Source organism: Magallana gigas, chromosome 2 (assembly GCF_963853765.1).
Source record: "Magallana gigas chromosome 2, xbMagGiga1.1, whole genome shotgun sequence".
Classification (NCBI taxonomy): domain Eukaryota; kingdom Metazoa; phylum Mollusca; class Bivalvia; order Ostreida; family Ostreidae; genus Magallana; species Magallana gigas.
The window spans coordinates 42,941,321-42,964,650 of record NC_088854.1 but is presented as its reverse complement, the minus strand read 5'-3'; the positions used below and the strand labels follow the sequence as shown (position 1 = coordinate 42,964,650).

The 23,330-nt window shown below is 33.5% G+C and overlaps 2 protein-coding genes across 3 annotated transcripts; both read right to left on the bottom strand.

Moving 5' to 3' along the window:
• Positions 1–3,690: 3,690 nt before the first annotated feature.
• Positions 3,691–5,840, bottom strand: LOC105339039 (small ubiquitin-related modifier 2). Its single transcript, XM_011444440.4, has 4 exons — positions 5,685–5,840; positions 5,046–5,177; positions 4,858–4,929; positions 3,691–4,684 (listed from the first exon to the last, which is right to left on the bottom strand). The coding sequence occupies exons 1-4, from the start codon at positions 5,700–5,702 to the stop codon at positions 4,622–4,624; spliced, it is 285 nt and encodes a 94-aa protein (XP_011442742.1). The 5' UTR covers positions 5,703–5,840; the 3' UTR covers positions 3,691–4,621.
• Positions 5,841–8,512: 2,672 nt separating this feature from the next.
• On the bottom strand, positions 8,513–22,195 carry LOC105333567 (CTD small phosphatase-like protein). 2 transcript variants are annotated; one of them, XM_011436611.4, is made up of 8 exons: positions 21,997–22,195; positions 15,741–15,895; positions 15,324–15,428; positions 14,952–15,008; positions 14,470–14,562; positions 14,198–14,296; positions 12,589–12,675; positions 8,513–11,989 (listed from the first exon to the last, which is right to left on the bottom strand). In XM_011436611.4, the coding sequence occupies exons 1-8, from the start codon at positions 22,070–22,072 to the stop codon at positions 11,855–11,857; spliced, it is 807 nt and encodes a 268-aa protein (XP_011434913.3). In that variant the 5' UTR covers positions 22,073–22,195; the 3' UTR covers positions 8,513–11,854. The 2 variants fall into 2 exon arrangements, with proteins under 2 accessions (XP_011434913.3, XP_034301105.2); XM_034445214.2 differs by lacking the exon at positions 21,997–22,195 and adding an exon at positions 17,363–17,517.
• Positions 22,196–23,330: the final 1,135 nt, after the last annotated feature.

The following is a 23,330-nucleotide window of genomic DNA, read 5'->3' as shown; positions in this document are numbered from 1 at the left end:
CATATAAATATTTACATGTATTTGGTATACAGGCATAATTTTACATGTTATGCTAGGTAATCTACAAAAATTTAATGTGTATTTAGTTTCCTATATTAAATACAACTATAGATTAAGTATTTTCTTTTTGTATAGAACTCAATACATGTGTTATTATTTTATCTTTATACATGTCTTGAGGAAAGTTTTATTTTTCATGTTTATTCCACTTTAATAAATGCTTAAAATTTGAAATTTGTCTGTTATACTTTAGACCATAAGGACCTCTTTGGATCTCCATTTTTCAAGTTTGTTAATGATAATCTTTCAAATCTAAATTCATGTGTATGGAAAACGGAAGAGTACCCCCCCCCCCCCCCCCCCCCAATTATTATTGTGCTTTCCAACATAATTGACCAAAATAATGATTTTATGCAACTACCCCCAAAATGCACAATTATCATCCTTTCACAATGATTTCAATCTAAACTTCAATTTTTTTTTACCAACATGGAATCATTTTTGTGTCCTGATTCAAATTAATAAAATTGTCAACAAACAATTATGATTATCAAAATCCACATCATAATTAATTGCACATAAAAGTCATTATTATAATAACTGAAAACTATTTCATGATATTTGATTGTTGAAAAATGTGCTTCTACTTGCTACACTGTAAAAAATTGTAAAAAAATCTCAAGTTTTCCTGCATTCCATTGTATCACAAATGGAAAATAGAACTTAAATGATCATTTATATACAGTTCATGTATGAATTAGAGCAAGCTTGGCATCAATGAAAGTACTGAGTTGGGGTCTCACAACTTTCAGGTAAGTTATTGCCTTCCCAAAAGAGCATTGCTTAAAGCTGAACACTATGATATCAAAAAAAGGCATCAACACATCCCTTTACACACTTGAAACTCGTGGATAATGATTTATACTTGATGTTAGTATTCTCCTGGCTGTTAAAAAATACAGGAACTTTGATAATTTCATCGCCACCGAGTAACATGGGCAATGTAAGATGTACGTTCACACAGGTGAGACATCTACAGCAAAATAATTTGAACTGTGGAGGCGTCTTCAGGTTATACAAGGGTTGTAGGGATAGCAGCATTAAAAGAAAAATATGGCAGCAAATGCCTTCAATGTGCTTTATGAGGTAATTCATCATATCAGGTTATGTTTCTACAAACACCTCAATATGATTGGCTAAACGTTTAAAGTTATCAAACATGATTATTTATATTTAACTATTGATGCCCTTTCATTTGTAATCATAATGCAATAATAGAACCTTTTCTGTCTATACTGCTACAAAATCAGGATTGTTCTTGTTGGGTTTATTTTAATCAACAATATTTTAAAAAAAACCAAGAGGCCCAGGGGCCACATCGCTCACCTGAGCAACTATTGCCTTAATTCTGATCAAATTAGCATTACAGTTTCAAAATATCTTAACAACTAAGTACAGTAGATCTTGCTAAAAAAATTGAAAATCTGCCAATTTTTATCCACCTCTTTCTTTTGGTAAATACCAAGCCCCTTTTGTTGTTGTAACTGTAAGAAGATTTTTCTCTATTCCTATTAACCCCCCCCCCTATTTTGTGGCCCCACTTTTCTCTAGGGTATCTTGGTTTCATCAAACTTATATCTGCATAACCTGTGCTTTCACACTAAGTACTGAGTTTTGGACCGAAAAACTTTCCCAGAATATTTTTAAAGATTTTCTCTATATATTCCTAAGTATAAATTCAAACCGCCATCACGGACCCGCCCTACCACTAGGGACTGTGATTTTAAATTTACAATACCCGAGGATGCCTCTACACAAGTTAAAGCTTTTCTGGCCAAATGGTCTTTAAAAAGAAGATTTTTTAAAGATTTTCTCTATATATTCCTATGTAAAAATTCATCCCCAACTGTGGCCTCACCATACCACTGGACTATTATTTTAAAAAACTTGAATCTATACAATTTGGAAATGCTTCCACTCAGATTTGGGCTTTCCTGGCCTAATAGTTTTGAGAAGAGGATTTTTTAGAGATTTTCTCTATGTATAAAAATGTATCCCCCATTGTGGCCCCGCCCTACCCCCGGGGACCATGATTTGAACAAACTTGAATCTACATTATCTGAGGATGGTTACCTGCCAATTTGAGCTTTCTTGGTCAAATAGTTTTTGAGAGGAAGATTTTAAAGATTTTCTCTATATATTCCTATGTAAAACTTGATCCCCCAATTGTGGCCCCACCCTACCCCCAGGGACCATGATTTGAACAAACTGGAATCTACAATACCTGAGGATGATTCCATTATAATTTGAGCTTTTCTGGCCTAATAGTTTTTGAGAAGAAGATTTTTTTTAGATTTTCTCTATATATTCCTATGTAAAAATTCATCCCCCTATTGTGGCCCCACCCTACCCCCGGGGACCATGATTTAAACAAACTTGAATCTACACTATCTGAGGATGCTTCCACTCAAATTTGAGCTTTCTTGGTCAAATAGTTTTTGAGAAGAAGATTTTCTCTATATATTCCTATGTAAAACTTGATCCCCCAATTGTGGCCCCACCCTACCCCCAGGGACCATGATTTGAACAAACTGGAATCTACACTACCTGAGGATGCTTCCATTCAAATTTGAGCTTTCCTGGCCTAATAGTTTTTGAGAAGAAGATTTTCTCTATATATTCCTATGTAAAACTTGATCCCCCCCATTTTGGCCCCACCCTACCCCCGGGGACCATGATTTGAACGAGCTTGAATCTACACTACCTGAAGATGATTCCATTCAAATTTGAGCTTTTCTTGCCTAATAGTTTTTGAGAAGAAGATTTTTTTAGATTTTCTCTATATATTCCTATGTAAAAATTCATCCCCCTATTGTGGCCCCACCCTACCCCCGGGGTCCATGATTTGAACAAACTTGAATCTACACTATCTGAGGATGCTTCCACTCAAATTTGAGCTTTCCTGGCCTAATAGTTTTTAAGAAGAAGATTTTTAAAGATTTTCTCTATATATTCCTATGTAAAACTGGATCCCCCAATTGTGGCCCCACCCTACCCCCGGGGACCATGATTTGAACAAATTTGAAACTACACTACCTGTGGATGCTCCCATATTAGTTTGAGCTTTTCTGGCCCAATTGTTTTTGAGAAGAATATTTTCTCTATATATTCTTATGTAAAACTTGATCCCCTTCTTGTGGCCCCTCTCTACCCCTCGGGACCATGATTTGAACAAATTTAAATCTACACTACCTGAGGATGCCTCCACACAAGTTTTAGCTTTTCAGGCCGAATAGTTTTTGAGAAGATTTTTGAAAAATACCAACAAATTTTCAATAATTCTCAATTATCTCCCCTTTAAAGAGGGCCTGGCCCTTCATTTGAACAAACTTGAATCCCCTTCACCTAGTGGTGCTTTGTGCCAAATTTGAGCCTTTGGCTCAGGTGAGCTAAAAATACATTTGCTTAACCATCATTTCTAATGCAGAATCTGCAGATCAAGCAGTTTTGAAACAGTACTTTTCTCTTTCACTTTAACAACCGTCAAATCAGAATGAAGCGTCAAAGGCAGTTATTTTACCTTGCTTATTCAGTACATGTATTGGCAACTTTTTTCCCACCTTGTTTTAAAAACTGCATATTTCCCGCCATATAAACCAGATAGTAAATTAAGAACCATCATAAATACAGTTAAAAACTTGTATACTTTTTATTGACAAATGTGAGAAATGAATTACATCATTTTTACAACATATTGCAAACAATTGTGTTAATTAAAATAACAACCTCACATTACCCACTCGGATTTGTGTTGGGCCACTACATAGTTCTAGTTTTGTCTCTCTGACAGTTTCTTTGAATATCATGTCAAACCAATGCAAAATTAAGTAACAATCTAAAAATTTCTACTACAAATACAATACAGCCAAGAAAATTCTGTTTTTTGGTCCTTACAAAATAATTAAAACAATATGACGCAAGATTGAATACACATTAGAAATCAAAAAATTCATAAAATGCTAAAATAATAGTCCATAGAATTAGAATGAGGAATTTTTTTTTTCTAGATATAAATTCTAAAGCAAGTACACTAAATTTTTTAAACTTTTGCACATTTAATTTAGTGAGACTAGATGGGCGATTCCCTTGGATTTATTGGTGTGTGTAACTGTTCCGTGAAGCTGGTGTAATACTCAGGACTTCTATTCCCTGGACATTGAGGTATAAAACAAAAATTATACAAAATACACAAGACAGTTGCACAAAATCTCCATATTGAGAACCCATCAAATTCCGTACAACAAATGTTTTCACAGGTATTGTTTTCCCTTAAATTAAAGTCAGAATGCGTGTTTTAGGGGGTAATACACATAAACTAAATATATATATTTACAGTACATAAAAACAAATGTAAGCTTGCGACACCAGAGTTTTGACCACACCTACTCCGGAGATGCTTTCTCTGCTGTACTGTAGCCTTGTACCACACTGGTGCCAATGAAGACAGCGATGAAATATAAACAGAATGAGATGATGTATGAACTGAAGATCAGGCACCGTCACTTTTAGTCTGAATGTTGCATTAGTCAGTTACACTAAGTTCCATTTCATGTCTATATTCTCACAATAAACCTCCTGTCTGCTGTTGGAATACATCTATACTATCTCCGTCTTCCATATCCAACTATAAAGTAGAAAACAAAATTTAGACACAAATTGAAACTTTTAAAGACACATTGGTTCTAGAACACACTCATTTCAACAAGAATTGAGTAATAATAAACTAATACCTGATCAGATGATGACTTTATTATTTTTTAAACAAAGGAAAACTAGAAATCTAATCATTTTACTTACCCCTGAAGGTGTGTCTGTTTCATTAATGGGATTTCCGTCAAATCTAAATCGCACAACTCCAAGCTTTAATCCCTGGGAAACAAAAGAAATGCAGTGAAGGTCTTCAAATTTTGTGTTCAAAACAAATTTACATTAATTATTATTCATTAACAAGTACAGAACTGTTGAAGTAAAAAATATATACTTACAGCTCTGTCACAGTATGCAGACATCAGTTTCCTCAGGGGGGTGTTCTTCTTAATTTTAAAATGCACAACACTTCCATCTTGTCCAGTGACCTTTAAGTTAATGTGTTCACTGCTTTCAGGTTTAATTTCATCCTGAAATAAATAAAAGAATGCACTAAGTAATTAGAACGTGGACACACTTTTATTTTAAATATGAAAAACATTAGTTTAGTACAAGTCTAGAGCTGAACATAAAAGCAAAGCAACAGAATTCAACAGAATTGAAATTTTCAAATCTTTACTTAGCTCTTATTTTAAAAAGTAACAAATTAGAAGTACTGCCAGTATCAACGACTCATAATCTATCTACCCCCCCCCCCCCCCCCCATTTTTTCAGTAAAATTATTTTTCAATAAACAAATGTGGTCGAGGCTTACTAATGGTCATTTGAATCTATTATTTTTTTTATTGTATCAATATAAACTCAAAGAAAATACACAAGACGACAGTTTACTAATAAGACGCGTGCCTTCCACACCACATGGGGAAAACGAAAACAGCATTGTTCAAATCACAACGCGGGAAGGAGTGTCGCAGTAATAACTTCAGCGACTGTTAAGATGCTTTTTTCGAAAGTCCGTCCCTTTAATGAGTCTTTACCTTTTTCTCCTCTGACATTTTGATTTTTCTTAATAAGTTCTGGTAATGAGCCCTGTCTCTAGAGTCTGTCGGCTTTCCGCTGTTAAAATGGCGCACAAAGGAAATACCCGTGTAATGTACTGCTTTGTAAAACGATTTTTCATTGGTTGTTGATTTTGACCTTCAAATGGCCTTGAAAATAGTTTCAAGACCAATTCAAGACCAGAATGTGTTGGTAATGATAAATAAGCGAGCATATTTTGTGTTTTGTGAACCATATATTAAATCGAGTATCTTTAAATCAAAATTTAAAGAATTTTAAAATCTTATTATATTTATACACAGTTTTCACTAAACTTGGAAGAGAGGTGTATGCTAAATTTATCATCCAATGAAAATTGTTATAATCTGAGTAGAATATTTTACAGGTTATTTAGTACATTTTACATTTTTTTTTACGCATTAATATTTTAAATTATTTTTTTCCACCAAATGCATGATTAAAAATATTGGTAGATCTATGGTTTTCACTATTGAAAACGCCGGGAAAATGGATAATTTAATTTTCAGTAATGCATTCTTTTTCACCTGATATGAAGAAAAGTTTTTGGACTTTTACTCGATTTTAATATTCTCTGGATCACATTTTGCGTTTAATTGGTAGAATTTTCTTTTAATATTTTCCAGTTATGCTCAATAATTAACGTTTTTGGTATTATAAAGCACCGTACATATACCATGTATACATGTAATTTAAGCATACATTGTATGCAGACAAACTTTAAAAAAAAAAATTGCAAAATGTCAAACTATTTTAGAAAATATTAATTAAGATTGCATTTCATTTTTTCGACAAATAATAAAAAAGGATGTCTGAGTTTAAAAAAACACACCATAAAACATATTATTTGATCATGCATATTTTGATAGCTAGTCGATCTAGTCAATTCAGTCGATCTATTTTAAACAATGCATATATTATTCCAATATTGGCGATGTAAATTTTTGCTAGCAAATCTTGGTAAAATTTAATAATTGGTGAATGTATGAATAAACAATCTAAATCTTTCGATCAAGAAGCGTGAAATAGAACTGAATATAAAACATTTTGAAAATATTGCCTTTGGGGCCTAAGTAACTAGCATGTACATGTAGTATCTGCGAGATTCTGGATATTTGCACCAACGATGTTCTCTCTCTCTCTCTCTCTCTCTCTCTCTTGCCTTCTTGTCGGTAGAATAGTATGTACAATTAATGTCAGAAACGTTGATATATACATGTACATACATGTACTTATTTTAAATTCATTAGCCAAAATTAACAACAAGAAGCTTCGAGTCGTCATGAAAAATAATGTTATTACATTTAACATTTCGTTGTTGTTTTGGGGTTTTTTTTATTGCCTTTTTTCAATCTAATTAAAATTTGATGTTCTGAATCCGCTACCTCCTCTGAATTGGGAGAGGACAGCCTTTTGTTTTGATGAACAATGTAATATGTTTTTCTAATCGAAACTTAGTGTTTCTATCGTCCTATAATTATCGGCGAAAATGCCACAGAAATTTTGGAATTTTTTTCTGCATTTAGATATGCTTTCTTAAATAGCCGTTATTGAAGGAGAATAATCCATTTACAAAATGAAATTGCGTGAGTGCTCGAACGTTGTCTAGTATAACTCAACATATTCTTTAGAATTTTACAAAATTGCAAAAGAATCATCTGTCTACAGGTATTTTCTCTCAGATGCTAAAGTATACAAAACGGTTCCAGAACGGGTGTAAAAATCTTCCTTTTTCATAACAGGCACGTAGCATCAGGGGGGGGGGGGGCAGGGGGGGGGGGCCTGGCGCTAGCATTGATATGAAAATAAGGAAATGAGGAGTGAAATTGAAGTTATAAAGTACCCCAGCCCCCCCCCCCCCCCCGATTAGGATTTTGAAGATTTTAGGAAACCCTTTTTTTTTTTTTTTTGCTTGTCAAGATTTTTTGGATGAGTCTGCCCCCCCCCCCCCACTTTCAAAAACGAAGCTACGTGCCTGCATAATTCATAAAGCCTAATTGCAAAAGCCGAATATGAAGACCAAAAAATATTTTAATGTGGAATTAATGCAGTTATACCAAAACAATATTTTTCTGTTGGTGGTTGTGGTGAGTGGAGGGTGGGGTGATGATGCGCTCTATGCATTTTACCTAGCTGTAGGTCTGGATGACCTACTCGTCATCCGAATTTTTTCAGACCGAGAGCTACAGACCTGCAGCTACATTGTACCTCGTTGTCATAACCACTCTACAAGAAAGTACCAAAAATAAAAATATAACGAGGGCATGAGTATTTTTCATGTTGATGGAAACTCGAGCAGTTTTGTGATTATATTAATATAAAATAAAGGAACTCTTTAAAAAAAAATGTTCAATGTAGCTTTATTGTCACCCCACCCCGAAGCACGCATATTTCCAATAAATCCTTGGACTGATATTATCTGCCATTGAACACATTTTCATCCCTTCGAAGCGCGGATCTGTAATTGGGGGGACGGGGTTGGACCCCCTGGAGTACTAAAATTTCTTTTATTTACATTAAAATTACCAAAAACAGCATTGGGACCCCCCCCCCCACTCCTCCAAACACAGACCTCTCTCGGATGTCTCCCCTAGGAAATTTTTCTGGATCCACGCATGTCAACCAACAAATACATTAACATAAATGTACGTATTATAAGTCTACCAAACCATGAATATTACAGAGGTGATATCATATAGAGGAAACTATTGCTTCATTTAAAAGATGTTCTAAACATAATGAAGAATGCATGGCGACATTTGAAAGAGAAATGAATCCAAAGTCAGACAAAAGTAGATGTATTTTATTCATGTTCTGTTGTTTCATTCAATTGGATACACTATACCCAACACCACTGGGGGTTAGTTGACTTGTATTTGTACAGTATAAAAGTCTAAAATTATTTCTCTATTTACATGGTATAAACAAAAGGATACTGAAACATTCAATCAGAGAGATGTGCACTGTACAACTATAGAAAAGACGGTTCGGTGATCAAGAACTACTCCAATACAATACTGATGTGCTAAATCAATTCATCAACAGCAAAAAAATTATCATAATGCTTTTGTTTTCTTTACTAAAATGACAACTGTCTCTTTATCTAAGCATCATGTTAGGAAGGGGAGAAAACCACTGTGCAATTACAAAGTTAATGAAGTTCACAAAACCAAACACAGTAAAAACTTTTACTACAGCAGCTGATAAAAAATAAAGCATACAGGTTAATAACTCTCACTAGTAGCGCGACTGGTTCATCATGCAGCCCTCATTCTCCGTACAACACAGTGTTGTTCCACAGGTGATGTACCCAATGTAGTACCCTCTTACACACCCTACATACATACCCAAATCTCTTTGACATTTAACAAAAGAGTAAAAAAAAAAAAATATACCCCCACATAATTTGTAAACATTGTGGTATTCGAAAATAGCTGATTAATTTTAAAGGGGATAAATCTTTTTAGCAAAATTTTCCCAATTTATTTTTCTAAATTTTGTAAAATGAGTACAAATTCAAGTTGATAGTGGTTACATACATCTCTGAATACAGTTTATCATTGAGGCACACACATTCAAAATGAAATGCCTGTTTGATGAAACAAATGCCACAGAAACTGAGACATCCTATATATATACAAGAAAATAGAGTAATTAATTTTTCGATACATGTATAATAATCCTATATGCAAAAAAACACTCACATACATACATATTTACAATGTAGATAAATATTATTATATATAATAATAAAGACAATTCTATATAATATAATCTATTGTAGATAACGTGATCCGGTATTAACATACATGTACAAAATATTAGCAGATGTTTTTAAATTGGCTTCCTAGCACAAATGAACCCTTTATGTATCTAGAAATGAATGTCACTTCGGTGGGAGGGCTACCCCTAGAGTTCAGATTAAAGAAGGAAAATTAATTAAGGTACCCGGATTGTTGACGTACAAAGCAAAAAAAACGCCACAATGCTTAGACAATTGTACAAGTTATCCCGTGAAAGATACCGTTAAAGTTTTAAAAAAAAAAACCAATAACCTTTGAAAATACTTTAAAATGCAAATTTACGTTTGCATTTATTGGAACCCGTTCAATTAAAAGGATGCAAGAATAACAGTCCTACCTACAGCTAGTGCTTCATGCGGACCAATCACTGTTGTCTTATTTCGTATTCAAATATTCAAAACAACAGCTTTATTTCTGTTCAAATTGATTCCACCCTTCCTTCTGTCTGAGAAAAAATAAAATGACCAATGCAAGCATTTCAGAGTTCTTGCATTTACATGTGCCAAAGAAAATTCAAATAAAAGAAGGAAGGGCTATCAATTAACAGCCTTAAACAGGAAAAATAAAAGGACACTAGGCAGTTCAAAAATTATATCACAGATTTGCAAAATAACTCACTTCATTAAAAAAAAAAATTAACACAAGTTTTATAAATGCCCTTTGCCGCACAAAACTTGAATACCAATTTGAAATTAGATAAACTGCATCAATGCAAAGATTCAAATTTCTACTCTCTGGTTTTCATAGAAAAATTTCAGAGTTATTTCAGAAGAGTACAACTGAGTGAGAAAAAAAGTCTATTCATCACTAATAAAGCACACATAGCTGCCAGGACTGGGCAAAGGATTTAAATTCAACACTGAGAGGAAAGGATGGCCACCGCAGTCATATACAAACCAAAGTTACTAAAAGCTTTAAAAGAGTCTCGAGATGATAATCAAACATTTACTAAGTAATCTTATTTAAACATAATCATATGAATGTTCAAACCATTGTATTTTTCAACAAAAATTTTAAAAATTTCAAGAGATATTTTTGATTTTGTGAAATTGTACATACATTCATTAAAAAGACACAGATATGCTTATTCAAGTTCATGTACATTTACATGTAGATCAACCAAAATGAAAAAGTTATACTTAACTTGACTTTTCTTTTTGTTGAGAAAATGAAATGCTTGTAATACCGAAGATTGACGCTATTAAAATAGCTGTATTTTGTATCTCTACCCTACTAATGTCATGTTAGTTGATCCCTAAATAAAGTTCATGCTAAATCTAGAACTGAAGCAAAAACAGCCCATCTGCATAAGAGGTGATTACATCAAAAAGTAAGGCACTTGCATCATATGTAATTTAACCCTATTCTACAAACCGTTTTTTTTTGTGTGCCAGGAAAATAAACAAAGGCAAAATTAATAGTGAATGCACCATACTGTTAAGTCGCAATTTATCTTTTTATAGCCAACAAATCACAAAAAGAATGTTACACACTGAAAAATGTAGATTTTGTATATTTCAAGATTTTAAGGGGTAGATGCAGTTTGTTCGCAGTGCGTCACAACCAAACATATAACACAATCTCAGACATGAAAGCCGAATTTATGATAAATGTGCTGGTTAACTTCGCACCTAATTCTGCAGATTTCATAAATGCCTTGTGATTGCTCAATATCTGATCACTAATGGATGTTTCCACTGAAAATTACTATAACTTTGATACAAATTGACGGCTCTTTTAAAACTGAACTTCTGTTTACAATAGTAAACCCCTTGATTGATAAGCAGAACACTACAATAACTTCATCATCTATGATAATGCTCTTTCGTAAAAAAAATTCATATTAAAACCTCTTAAAACCTCTCAAATAAAACTTCTATGATGCAACAAATTCTAAAAATTTCTATTAAAAAATGTCATTGTAAACAAAATTTCCTCTTTAAAATAAGAAACAAAATGAAACATAACAAATGTTGTAAAACGACAGCAACATACTTAGTTAACTCTCCATAACGGTTAATAAAATCGTTGCACATACAAAACAAACAAAAATATATATTTTTTCCTTATATGTTGTACAAGTTTGTTAGGCAAAAAATATTTTCCATAATGTTTTGCTATTTGTGAACTCACAATTTGCATAAACATCAGAAAAGAGTAGTCAAACAATACATGTCTGATCCCACACATTCCAAGTTATCTTGAATTTTGTTTTTCAAGTCCATTCTTGGATTGTGATGCATCAGACGATACTGAGCAGCGTCTTGTAAGCACTTTTGTCTCTGTATCGTTTTGATGTTTGACTGAGCCTCTACTGCAGACTGGCATCATGAAGAGTTTCGTCGATTCTGATTTTTTAGCACTTGATACACATTGTCTACTTTTGATAATCCTTCAAAAAATGGTAACAAGTCTAGTAGCTCCGTGTCAGTCATGTCATCAAACCAGGAATTCACCCCAACCTATAATATAACGCAGTGTCAACATAACAAATGCAGAACTATTTTGAAATCAGATCATCAGTTTGTTCACAATATACAACTTTAATGTTAAATATTATAGGTGAAGATAGCTTGCAATTGGTAATAAAATGTTGTAAGAGTTATGTTAATTGAGCACACTATATTTATTGCCATATATAGTATACTATAGTCAATATCTAGCTCATGTTGAGTGGACATATGTACCATGCCACGTCATATTGAATCCACTTAAACACCGGCGTACCCGGTATAAGAATTAATTGCAGATACAAAACCACAAGATTCTTTTCACTGAACACCATCAACGATCATGAACTGGTAGTTGAATATGGCATCCTTTCAAGTTCCACACCGGAAAATGTATATCAAGTCACAAAAATAGGGAGCCAGTCTATTGTTTTCTTGTTTCTGACATGTAATACAAGTTATTCTCTGCTGCATTATGGGATTTGTGCATGTACATACCATGAGAAGCAGTCTATATGATACATTGCTAAGTCTTTCCTTGCATATTTATGGTAACAGCACACTGTAATTCTGTATAAAAGTGTAAAACACTTTACTGACACACTACTTACAGCATTGTCTGGATGGAAGATGTAAGAAGCTGGTGAATTGTCTATAATGACTACTTGAGCCAAATCTCGCCCCAGTCGACTCAGGTCCTGAAAGACAAGGCAGAGTGTTATCTCTGTTGTGGAGGATAACCACAGATTGAAACTGACAATGAAAAACCTGCATGATCATAAGTAAAGACAAATATTAATGTTTTGTATGAGGTCATCAATTTGAAAAAAAAAATTTTAAGGTGGAATCCTAATCATTCAGTGAAAAAGTGATATACCATTTAACATTCATCAATAAAGTGACAGCTTTGAGCGACTTTAATTTTGTGAATAGATCTGTTAGTTAGAAAACAAAATGGTCTTATGGAAAAAAAAAACCGAATCAAAACAAAACATTAAAAGGGCCTCTAAAGTACCGGTACTTGGCTTGCACAATTCATAACTACATTATGTATAACTTGATATGGTTACCTAAATGAAATGTCCTCATTATTATATCTCTTAGCTTCCTTAGTGTATCAAAAATGATCTTTTTAATCAAACAATGCATCTGTCATTTTTAAAAAAATATTACGTAATTTGTAAAGCACATAATTCTACAAGGGGGAAGTGGACTCACATTTCAATCTTTTTTTTTCATGTGTTCCTAGAGGTTTTACATGAAATTATGGGCAAACTTTTGTAACTTCTTTTTGTAATCATTTGAATGTTGCAGGAACTAGAACACTTTTTATTTTGTCTGTTGATAATTTATGGGAAAATGTAGCACTGGCTTTCAGCAAAACATTTCATATTAAAGCTGACAGACATTATTGCATAAAGGAAAATCTTGAAATCTTTTCCCAATACATACACTAAAACATAAAAGATTTGATGATTTATGGACACTGTTATCTATCCCATTTCACATTTTTCTGATAGCAAGATTAATGTTTGCAGGTCAACATACATTGATATGCACAATAATCTTGGTGTATTGATTGTATTTACATTTGATTAGATAACAACTCCATCTATAATTATTCGCCTCTAAAACATTTTTCAATAGAAGAAGATAACTGATGAATTTACATACCAGTGCTTACACGTGTCAAGTAATCTTATGAAACAACATCAGCCCACTAGAGTGGTGTGTGTCCTATCTCCATGTGTTAACAATTATTCATTATGATTGTTTTTAGTAATATAAATATATGCTTCTATGGTACTTTGTTTATTTCAATCAGTCATGGAACTGTCATTTGATCAATTGAAGTGCATATGTACATATTTTGTGTGTTGTGGGTTAATGGGGCTGTGTTTAAGAGGGGGGGGGGAGGATAAAATACAGGTAGAAATATATATATATATATACTTGTACATGTAAATCTTCATGTGACTTAAAACTTGAGACCTTTTCCTGCTTGTTGAATGCACTATCAAATGACTCTGGCTTTGGCTCTTAATGCAGTCATGTCCTACCAGTGGGCAAAGTTTTATCTAATTATGAGATTTATATGGAGGCCCTTTTTTTGTTGTTGAGACATTTAGGTTTACAGAGAGCCTTGACAGTGTCTGCATTTTCAAAAATTTTGTTTACAGACATAGCAGGGTAAAAATTCATGGAGACACGTTTTCTTACTTTGACATAGTTGCCTCGGTGAAAGACACATGATTCCCTGAATAACCTTGACCTGAAGACCCCCCACTTGTCTAACAAGTCTGCCACAGGATCAGCATACTGCAACAGAATAAAAACAATCACTTAGATAATCGTCTCCCTGAATAAACAGCACAGTTTTATACAGAGTCAAAGTCAAGTTTTTGATAAATGGTTTGCAAACATCGTTGTCATTAAATTCAGAACCCAGTGCCAAGTTTACATGCAATCATGCACTGACTTGCAATGCTTACCTTAGCTAAACTAGCAGTAAATAATACGCATTCGAACATCTCTCCCATCTTTTTCAGGAACTCATCAACATAAGGCCGCTTTAGAACGTAAACCTGAGAAGAGACATCACATGAAATGAATACAGCTATCGGTACTGGTATGATAGTAATTATTTTTTGTTATCATATCAGTTCACATCAGGATGTGTATCGTTGTAATAAGATCTTTATCATTGAAACACTGACTTAATACATTTGTCTTATAGAAAACATTCAGCATAATATTCAAATTCTTGCATTGTGTGAGGGTGAATACATAACTCTAAAGAGACACTTGAAATTTAACGACTGAACACAAACCCCTCTGAGTTCCATTATCAAATTCAATAGTTATTCACCAAAATTATGGCAGTTAAATGTTAATTTCAAGTTACTTTCAATGCTGTTGGAATATGATTACATAATACAGAACCTGCAAACGCACGAAGCATTAAGGGTCTTACTTGGTGAACTGTGCCTTCTATTTCAACAGGAACTATGAAATCAGCATTGCTGATAGGCTACAACAGAAAAAGTGAGAAATCAGCAGGATGCCTTACAAAACATTCCTTCATTTTATGGACAAATATCAACAATCTTTATGTTTTATTTCATCAAAATTCAACATTTAATCTAATAGAGATAATTTCAATTCTATGAACGTCATGTTACAAATCAGATGTACATGACAAGCCACTGAAATATTGATTGGACGATTTCAACAAGACTAAACATGGAGACTTGCATTATAGATTGAAAACCAAGAAGTCAAATCAGTGTAAACCATGTAGCAAATGAGGAAGAAAGAGACCCGTTCTTCTCTCGCATTGTCATACCTTAAAAGAGCTATGGACAAGAGTTTCGTCCAGATCAATCACAGCACAGATTTTATTGGTGTCCTTGTTCAGGACAGCTGGAAGAAGGTACTTTTCAGCAGGGCTCTAAAACAACAAATACAACCATCATATGTACATTTTCCACAATTATAAAAATAATAGATTGAAACACAACATTATGGGGAATGCTCCACTTTGTCTCATCACATTTTCTAGTCAAACTGAATGTAGAATATATACTACATCACGTTATAACTGTTAAATTCTTTCTTCATTAATATTTTACAGTACTTCTTCATTTAAAAGTTTACCTATGATATGACTAATACAAATGCATAATATGTACATTACAAGTCCTGAGTCCCTTATTTTAGCTTGACTAATTTGATTGTGTGTATTTTTGTGTTGTAAGCGTACCCTAGGGTTTCCATTCTCCTCCACAACAGGAACTTGACAATTACTTGTCTGAGTGTTGTTGTTATTCGTATTCCCAAAACAGCACAGAAAGTTACTAAATATGTTACGATTACGAGGTTTCTTCAAGGAGTTGGTGCTGGACTCCGTCGACGAGCCTGAAATAAACAAGACACGATGACATGAAACAGTTGTGTAAAGCATCAGACTGTGCACCTATAGCCGCGATTATACAACTTCCTTTTAATCATCTAGCAGTTAAACTCCCAAAATAATCTGACCTTTGTTCTAATTTATAAATAGAGTAAACGACACTTTGCATGTTATCTAATCCACTTAGTAATATGAAAAGTCTTAATTAATGCATATCCATCTGGCCTTTTTCTCGCCTTCTTACAGTTCTTATTTTAGATCTAACTTGCAGAATATCTTTTGAAAATAAAAATACATGTATAAAGGGAGTGTCCAGATTTAAATGTGACATATTCTGTACACTAACTCTACGAAGGAGGCTTCTAAGGCTATTGATTTTCAGACAAGAAGGCTCCTCTGAATATCCCCATCATAAAATAAATGATCCTACTGTCAAGCCAATATTGCAGTCTTAAGGTGATCCCTTTTCAAATAAGAATTTTGATTTTGTCAGTGAGGGCCAGTAAACTGATCTCTTGGCCTGATGTTCAGGGGGCCAATATTTGGCGAGGACATCGTTCATTGGGGTTCAACAAAAGCGGGAGAAATGAACATAAAATCCATAGGAGTGAGTAATATACTATCATATTACCAAGTCATACTGAACAACACAAATTCATTTTGGCAGGTCTTTTATGAAGTATTCTAGAATGATGAAAATGGAGTTATCAATACTGAAGTACATGCTATTGTCAGTGAGAGGCCCATATTCAAAATGAATTTTCCTGGCCACGTCATGTTTTCGATGTCTTAACCCAGGATGTAACAAGGATGAATAAAGTAATCAAAGGCCTGAAGGCAAATGAACAAAAAAGAAAATACTAAAGCTACACAGGTACAAGGTGCTAGGGTCAACCTACAGAAATAACTAATTGTTGAATGATACTTTCTGATGATATTGAGCATGGAAAATGCAGGTATCATATCCACAGGTGCACTCAGAACATGGGTAAGAGTAATTAACTAGAGTTACATGTATTCCTGTGACCTATATGTAACAGGCAGCTTAGTCTTGTACAAGAACAGGGGGGTCTTCTGTGTTAAGAGTGTTAAGCAACATTGCTTAATCCCTGCTGATTTCTTGGCTCTGTTGAATATACACTGTGGAACTAAAATGGCTAGTCATTTAACACCTTTCACCCCATTTCATTGAATAATCTATTTCCTTCTTCCAGACCTGCAGAGCAGTGAGCTTTTAAGAATATTTTCAATTGGGACCTGCAGCTAAGTTTTCAATGCGTAGGTCTGCAATATACTATCTATTAAAAAAAATTTCTGATCAATTTTGTAGGATATAAACTACCTATAGAATGCATTCTTTTCAAACTTCCCTGTTTTCAAAATGTGAATCATTTCAAGAGCAAATTCTTTAAATAACTGTTTTTTCTTTCCAGCCATCTTGATTTGTTTTTCAAATTTTGATATCAGCTAACCTTTCCAAGATGACGAAACCCATTTCACCACAGCTTTACAAATCTTGAGGATTCCCAACCAGCATCCAATAGTTGGCATCCTTAAGAAATCTCTGCCATTCTGTAGTTGCGAACCTCTTTACATTCCTTAATCACATAACAACTTGTGTGAAAAGCCTTCAGTTGCTGGGGAACTGTCACCGATCTCACACAACTACACCATAACCAATAATCATCAAATGGCTTCCATTGCCAATCAAACAGCAGTAACTGCACTGATCAGCACTCCAAATCCACTCATAAATGTGACCAAAGGACTATGTCACTATTAATCTTAATGTATTTAACCATAAAACCTTAATGCAGTGTACAGCCAACCCCCTTTTCTTTCAGTTTCCAAGTTGAACTTTTCACACTATAAAATTTACAATTTGATCAAGTCGATATGCGACTTTCTCCAATCTCCTGGAATAATACATTACTGACAGATGGACAATTTATTTGAGCTTAAAAAATTGTTTCTGTATGAAAACATGGCTCATAAAGCAAACAGATTGTTTTCTTCATTTTTTCAGGATGTCTTATCCTTCACATATATCAACTGAAATGAGGCTTTCCTAATGCCAGGCATGTTGCCAATTCACAAGTGTTTTTTGTCCAAATCTATATGTACACGCTTTAAACAGCTGTCTCGGACCCGATTAATATTCCCCCCTGATGCAGAATCACATGGCTACGTAGGATAGTGAACTACATGTTTTGGCCCCAAGTGTAGTAACTGTATGTAAATGCTAATAATGGCTATTCATTAAGGACCACTATTCTTTCATTATAGTGGGTGATGAAGTTGATAAAAAGATGATGTGTCTGACATGATCTTCCATAATAATGCCAGTCATTCAATGGCTACACTTTTTCTTCCTGGTATCCGTTTTCATACCATACAGTGTTACTTAGCATAGACCCCGCAGTCAAAGTCACTACGTAACCCCCTATCTGCACCTTTGTTATTGAATTTTATGTCTCGATCGCTGCATGTATAAAAGTACCTTGGTAATGTTTAGGCGACTCTGATGCAAATAATTCTGTGCTACAGAATACTACCTGTATAATGAAACCCATAAATATCCAAGGTGTACGTGGGACCACAATATATGGGACTGCAAGTTATTTTTCCTTTCAATTTTCATAAATTTTGGATGGTGGAACCCACAACTAATTCAAAATGCAGAATCTTGGCCATATTTGCCATCTTACTACTGTGCTACAGTCTTTGACCAAAACTTCTTTATAACACATGTAATAAAAACACTATTAGACCACTACACATTTTCTAACATAAAAGCCAAATTATATGATACAAGTTTACATCTTTCCACCAAGCCCAAGGCATTGATGATTGTCTATCTTAATAGAAACACTATTAGAATAATGCAAATTTTTCAAACATAAAAGCTGAATTTTATAGTGTAAATAAACTATTCCCATGATTTAGAGTTATCACACCTTACTATATGGAACAAGTAATGTTAATCATAATATCATACATGTACCGGTATATATATAAATATGCTTGTTTCAAATTCTGGAAAGAAAAGAAACTTTTTCTGTTGGGTCTTTGTACTTTAAGAGTTCTATCTCAAGAAAAAAATGTAGATAACCCTATGAAACAGACATGTATTTCAGTGATATTACTTCAATTATATATATAAGTGCTTATAGATTTACATTCTCTAAAGATTATATGCACTACACTGCATTTCCTTTTTTGTTGGTTTCAAAATGGCACACCCTTCAATCTCAAACTCTCTAATCTCGAATCATGTTCTGATTTTGAACTTTCGGGGCACGTTGATTCAATATACTTTAAAGTCTGAATGCAACTACATGTACATTAAGAAGTGTTGACCTCAAAACCTAAAACGAGATTTTTAAAAACACATAGGTAATCCATTTTGTTTATAGAAGATTCAGTGATAAACCTCATTCATACTGCTCAAACGCAGTACAAAGCATTTCACTGCTGGCAACCAAGGATCTCATTTTAAAGTAAAACAACAAAATATCTTTATTCATGCTTATCTTCAAAGACTGAAAATCTTTCAAAAATTCAAAATATAAAAGTGAATCAAATTCCCATTGGTTTAATTAGCTTGCATTTAGCAAACAGAGAAGGGCAAAGCAGCTCAAAATTCTGATGTAGGCCAGATCATTTAATACTCACTGATCAATGAGCTTACAGCTGTTATTATGAAGAAAAAAATGTATGGATAAATCTGCACAGACAGGCTGTCCATTAGGTATAGAGTTATTGGTAGAAGAATACTAGTAAACAAGAGCTACTGCTTGTCTATTCTCTAGGATATGACCAAACATTAATGGTATACATATATTGTATTTTGCAGTAGGATATGACCAAATGTTATTGAATTTGCAGGTGTTAGTATCTGACATTACCTTTTTTCATATTCCATGTTATTACATGTATCATGTGTATGTACATGTATTTAATATGTATTTGATTTACTAGTTCATGCATTTCCTGATTAATAGAGAGAAACGATAGACAGAAATAGAGAGAAGAGGTACTAACAATTATAATACATGTACCTAGAAGGATATGAACTTGCCCACATGGATTCATGTCAAGATGCATAAATATAGTAATGTTGGGGTAATAGATACCATTCTGTGTCCCCTTGACTTTTGCCATTATGCACGGTACTCAATTCCACAATTATACTGTACATAAATGATATTGCACCACCAGAAATAGTTTTAAATCTACTTAAGTCTGCTCAAGAGAGTGTCTCTCAGAGGTTGTGGTATCTCCGAGGATAGACAACATGATTACAGTGCACATGTTCCCCTGCTCCGACACAACCATCTCTAGCTTGTAGATCTAATTACCCACCATTTCTTAGGTGCACGCTCTCCATACATCCAACCGATACCAAGACAATGAATATGACATCCTTCAACACTAAGAATAGTTCAGGATGGAGATCTGGTGATATGTCCACATACCTTAACATTAGACCCCCAAATCTGATTTTCTTTATTGTAAAAGTGTTGACAACAAAGTTCTGTGAAGCTCAATGAAATCTGACAAGTGTTGATGTAAATCATCCTATTCATGAATATAAGCTCTTTGTTTGCTTGTTTTTACATTACAAATTTGATTTGATGGTTCATAGGAAATATTTAGTTAATATAACAGCTAGTGAATAGGTACATTACAGTGAGGCAACTGATAACCTGTAGATTAAATGTAAATATATGGTCGATATTAAAGATAAACACAAAGCTAAAGACTTAGAAATGTTTCCATCATATTCAGATACTGTCAATCAAATTTAATTTGAAATGACTTTATTATACAATCTAACAATACACTGGCTCATAGAGACTTTAATTTTCAACTGAGGGTTTTCTAAATGAAAAACCATCATTTGAAAGTTGTGACAATCGGGGACTAATATTCACAAAGACGAGGTTCTCAGTAATTTTGTAAAATTTTCTCACGAGCTATTATCAGTTGGTTGACACTAGACGGTACTCTGTATAATAATGAATATTGAGGACGTACCACTGTAAATACATGTATAATTTTATTATGGATTGCACAATAAATACATGGAAGCTCACAATTCCAGTTGTTTCTATTAAGATTTTGAATCACATTATTCTATATTTTCACCTCATTAAAAACAAAAGGCCTTTGAGGGTTTGAATTTTTTAAAGAATAAACCTTGAGAAGTTAAGATGCCCAAAACTGATTCAGAAGCTGATTATAATTAAAATTAGGTGTTATTGGATCCTGAAAAAACCCACAAACAGCTTGCAATCTCATGACTATGATATTTTTAGAATGACTGACTACAATCATAATATATAAACATTCTACATTGATTGATAACCTTCTTGATATTACAGCGAATCAGTAAGTAAATGATGGTACATTGTGCAAAGTGCATTGTGTTGATACTTGTTCCATTGACCAATTGTTACCTGCTATTTTTAATTTGCTCTGCTCAGATATTTACAATCATTAGATATTTGTGTAAGAAATTATCTTAATTTCAATATTATGAGAAATCTCATATTTACATGACATAAATGCCTACTATACTCTCTACTGATTTTAAAATTTAGCCAAACAACTGCCACATTTTATGCCGTCTGGTGTTTGACCTAATTTTTGTTGGGACCTTCTACATCGTCAAGCAGTGTACCATTGTGTTTACAGATATATAGGTCAAGTTAAAAATAGATAAGGTGCACTAATCATGGGGCACTGTAAAAATATTAAAAATGCACAAATATCTTTGCACATAAAAAAAACCATTGGTACATACTGCTCGGACAAATCACATATCGTCACCATCAAGAGTTGCCCAAAACTTTAGGTAAACATGTCGGTCATGTTTGTGACCTTCACCCTTTTAAATATAAACAAAACTTAATATATTTCTTTTAAACTCAAGAATGAAATTACAATACAGAAATTTCCTCGTACAGTGCCTTAAGATTGAATTTATCATCGAAATGTTGCAAAAACCCCTAATCAACAAGCAAGGACTAAATTCCAGTAGTGGAGGTACAGGTGCTTAGGCACAGTAACGTCCGATTTGGCAAGAAAAACTGAAACTTACCCTTTTCCGATGGAGGAAATGAATTGAGTTGCTCTTCATCACGATTTACTTGTGTAATGATGGACGACGTGTCCATTAAGTGGCCACGAAATATCCTTAAACGACGTCGTGTTTACTTTTTAAAGCACAGAAACGTAGTAGTGTAAACTTGTTAAGAAATTCAACATGGAAGTATCATGGCTGCTATGTTTATGCATATTCATGAATATTAATGAGACATCGGTTAACACGACAAAGTCCGTTCTACGGTACATATGACCTTTTTGACTGTTTGATACTGTATATTAGTATGATCTTACTCGTGTACATTTAAGATTGACATACTTTTTATATTTAATAGTTGTAATATTGTTCCCGCTAAAATGCTGAAACCATGACCCGCTCTACATAAAACGACCAATCAGAGCTTCCCTAACAAATACAAAGGTGTATATATATGTTATGTAAGTAGATATATGCTGTACACCACGGATATCAGTATGAACAAGATAAATACAAAAAAAAACCTGACACTGTTAAAAAAATCATTAATGCAAGGCCTGTCGAATATAATGAAGAAAAAAAAACCCTCATTCAATTTTCTTTGTATAAATCAACGATAAAATTAATTAATTTATAAGTGAATTTAATTTAGCCTTTAACGAGGCCGGGTCTATATAATTTGTTCTGCCCTTCTGTTCTACTGATATGATTATTATTTTAAGATAAAAAAAAGAAGACATTATTTATCACACCGTCTGTTAATTTAAGGTGTCATCTCGATCAAAGTTTGTTAATTTTTAACATAGGACCCTGTATATGTATATATGGGCTTTTGCTTGAAATGTGTCAATTTTGCACATTTTTTACATTTTTTTAAACCTCTGCCCCAGGGACTTATTTTTCTGTTCTTCATTTTAAAGTTATTGCTAAAAGGCATCAATTAAATGGTCAAATAAAAAAAAAAACCACCTTTTACCTCCTGGTTTGTTCCAAGGGTCTTATCAAAGTTGTTTTTGTATGCCCAATTTCCCAGATTTGTCAGATAATGGCTTTTTTTTTTTTATTTGACAAAGACGGAAACGGTGATATTTATAGTATTATTAAAACATTCATACATATTTAAATAATAAATAAATATATAACATTACATATTAATGGTCACTTATATCTAATACATGGTTACTGTCTTGAAATATATGAATTAATTTAGCTATATTTAGGCGGGTTAAGGTCAAGATCTAGTAAATGAAAGGTGCCTACAGTTTTATAATTTTCAAGATATATTATGTATTCTTTAAATGATGCTTCATAACAATACCTTTGTTTCATAGGGTGTACCGGGGCTTACATTT

Excerpts from the sequence above, each read along its gene's own strand:
- LOC105339039 (XM_011444440.4), bottom strand. Across the intron at positions 4,930-5,045 it reads CTGCATACTGTGACAGAGCT|GGATTAAAGCTTGGAGTTGT; the intron begins GTAAGTATATAT and ends TTTGTTTCCCAG. Across the intron at positions 4,685-4,857 it reads AAACAGACACACCTTCAGGG|TTGGATATGGAAGACGGAGA; the intron begins GTAAGTAAAATG and ends TCTACTTTATAG.
- LOC105333567 (XM_034445214.2), bottom strand. The coding sequence starts at position 17,441 with ATGCCAACTATTGGATGCTGGTTGGGAATCCTCAAGATTTGTAAAGCT. Across the intron at positions 15,429-15,740 it reads AGGAGAATGGAAACCCTAGG|AGCCCTGCTGAAAAGTACCT; the intron begins GTACGCTTACAA and ends TTGTTGTTTTAG. Across the intron at positions 14,563-14,951 it reads TAGAAGGCACAGTTCACCAA|GTTTACGTTCTAAAGCGGCC; the intron begins GTAAGACCCTTA and ends GTCTCTTCTCAG.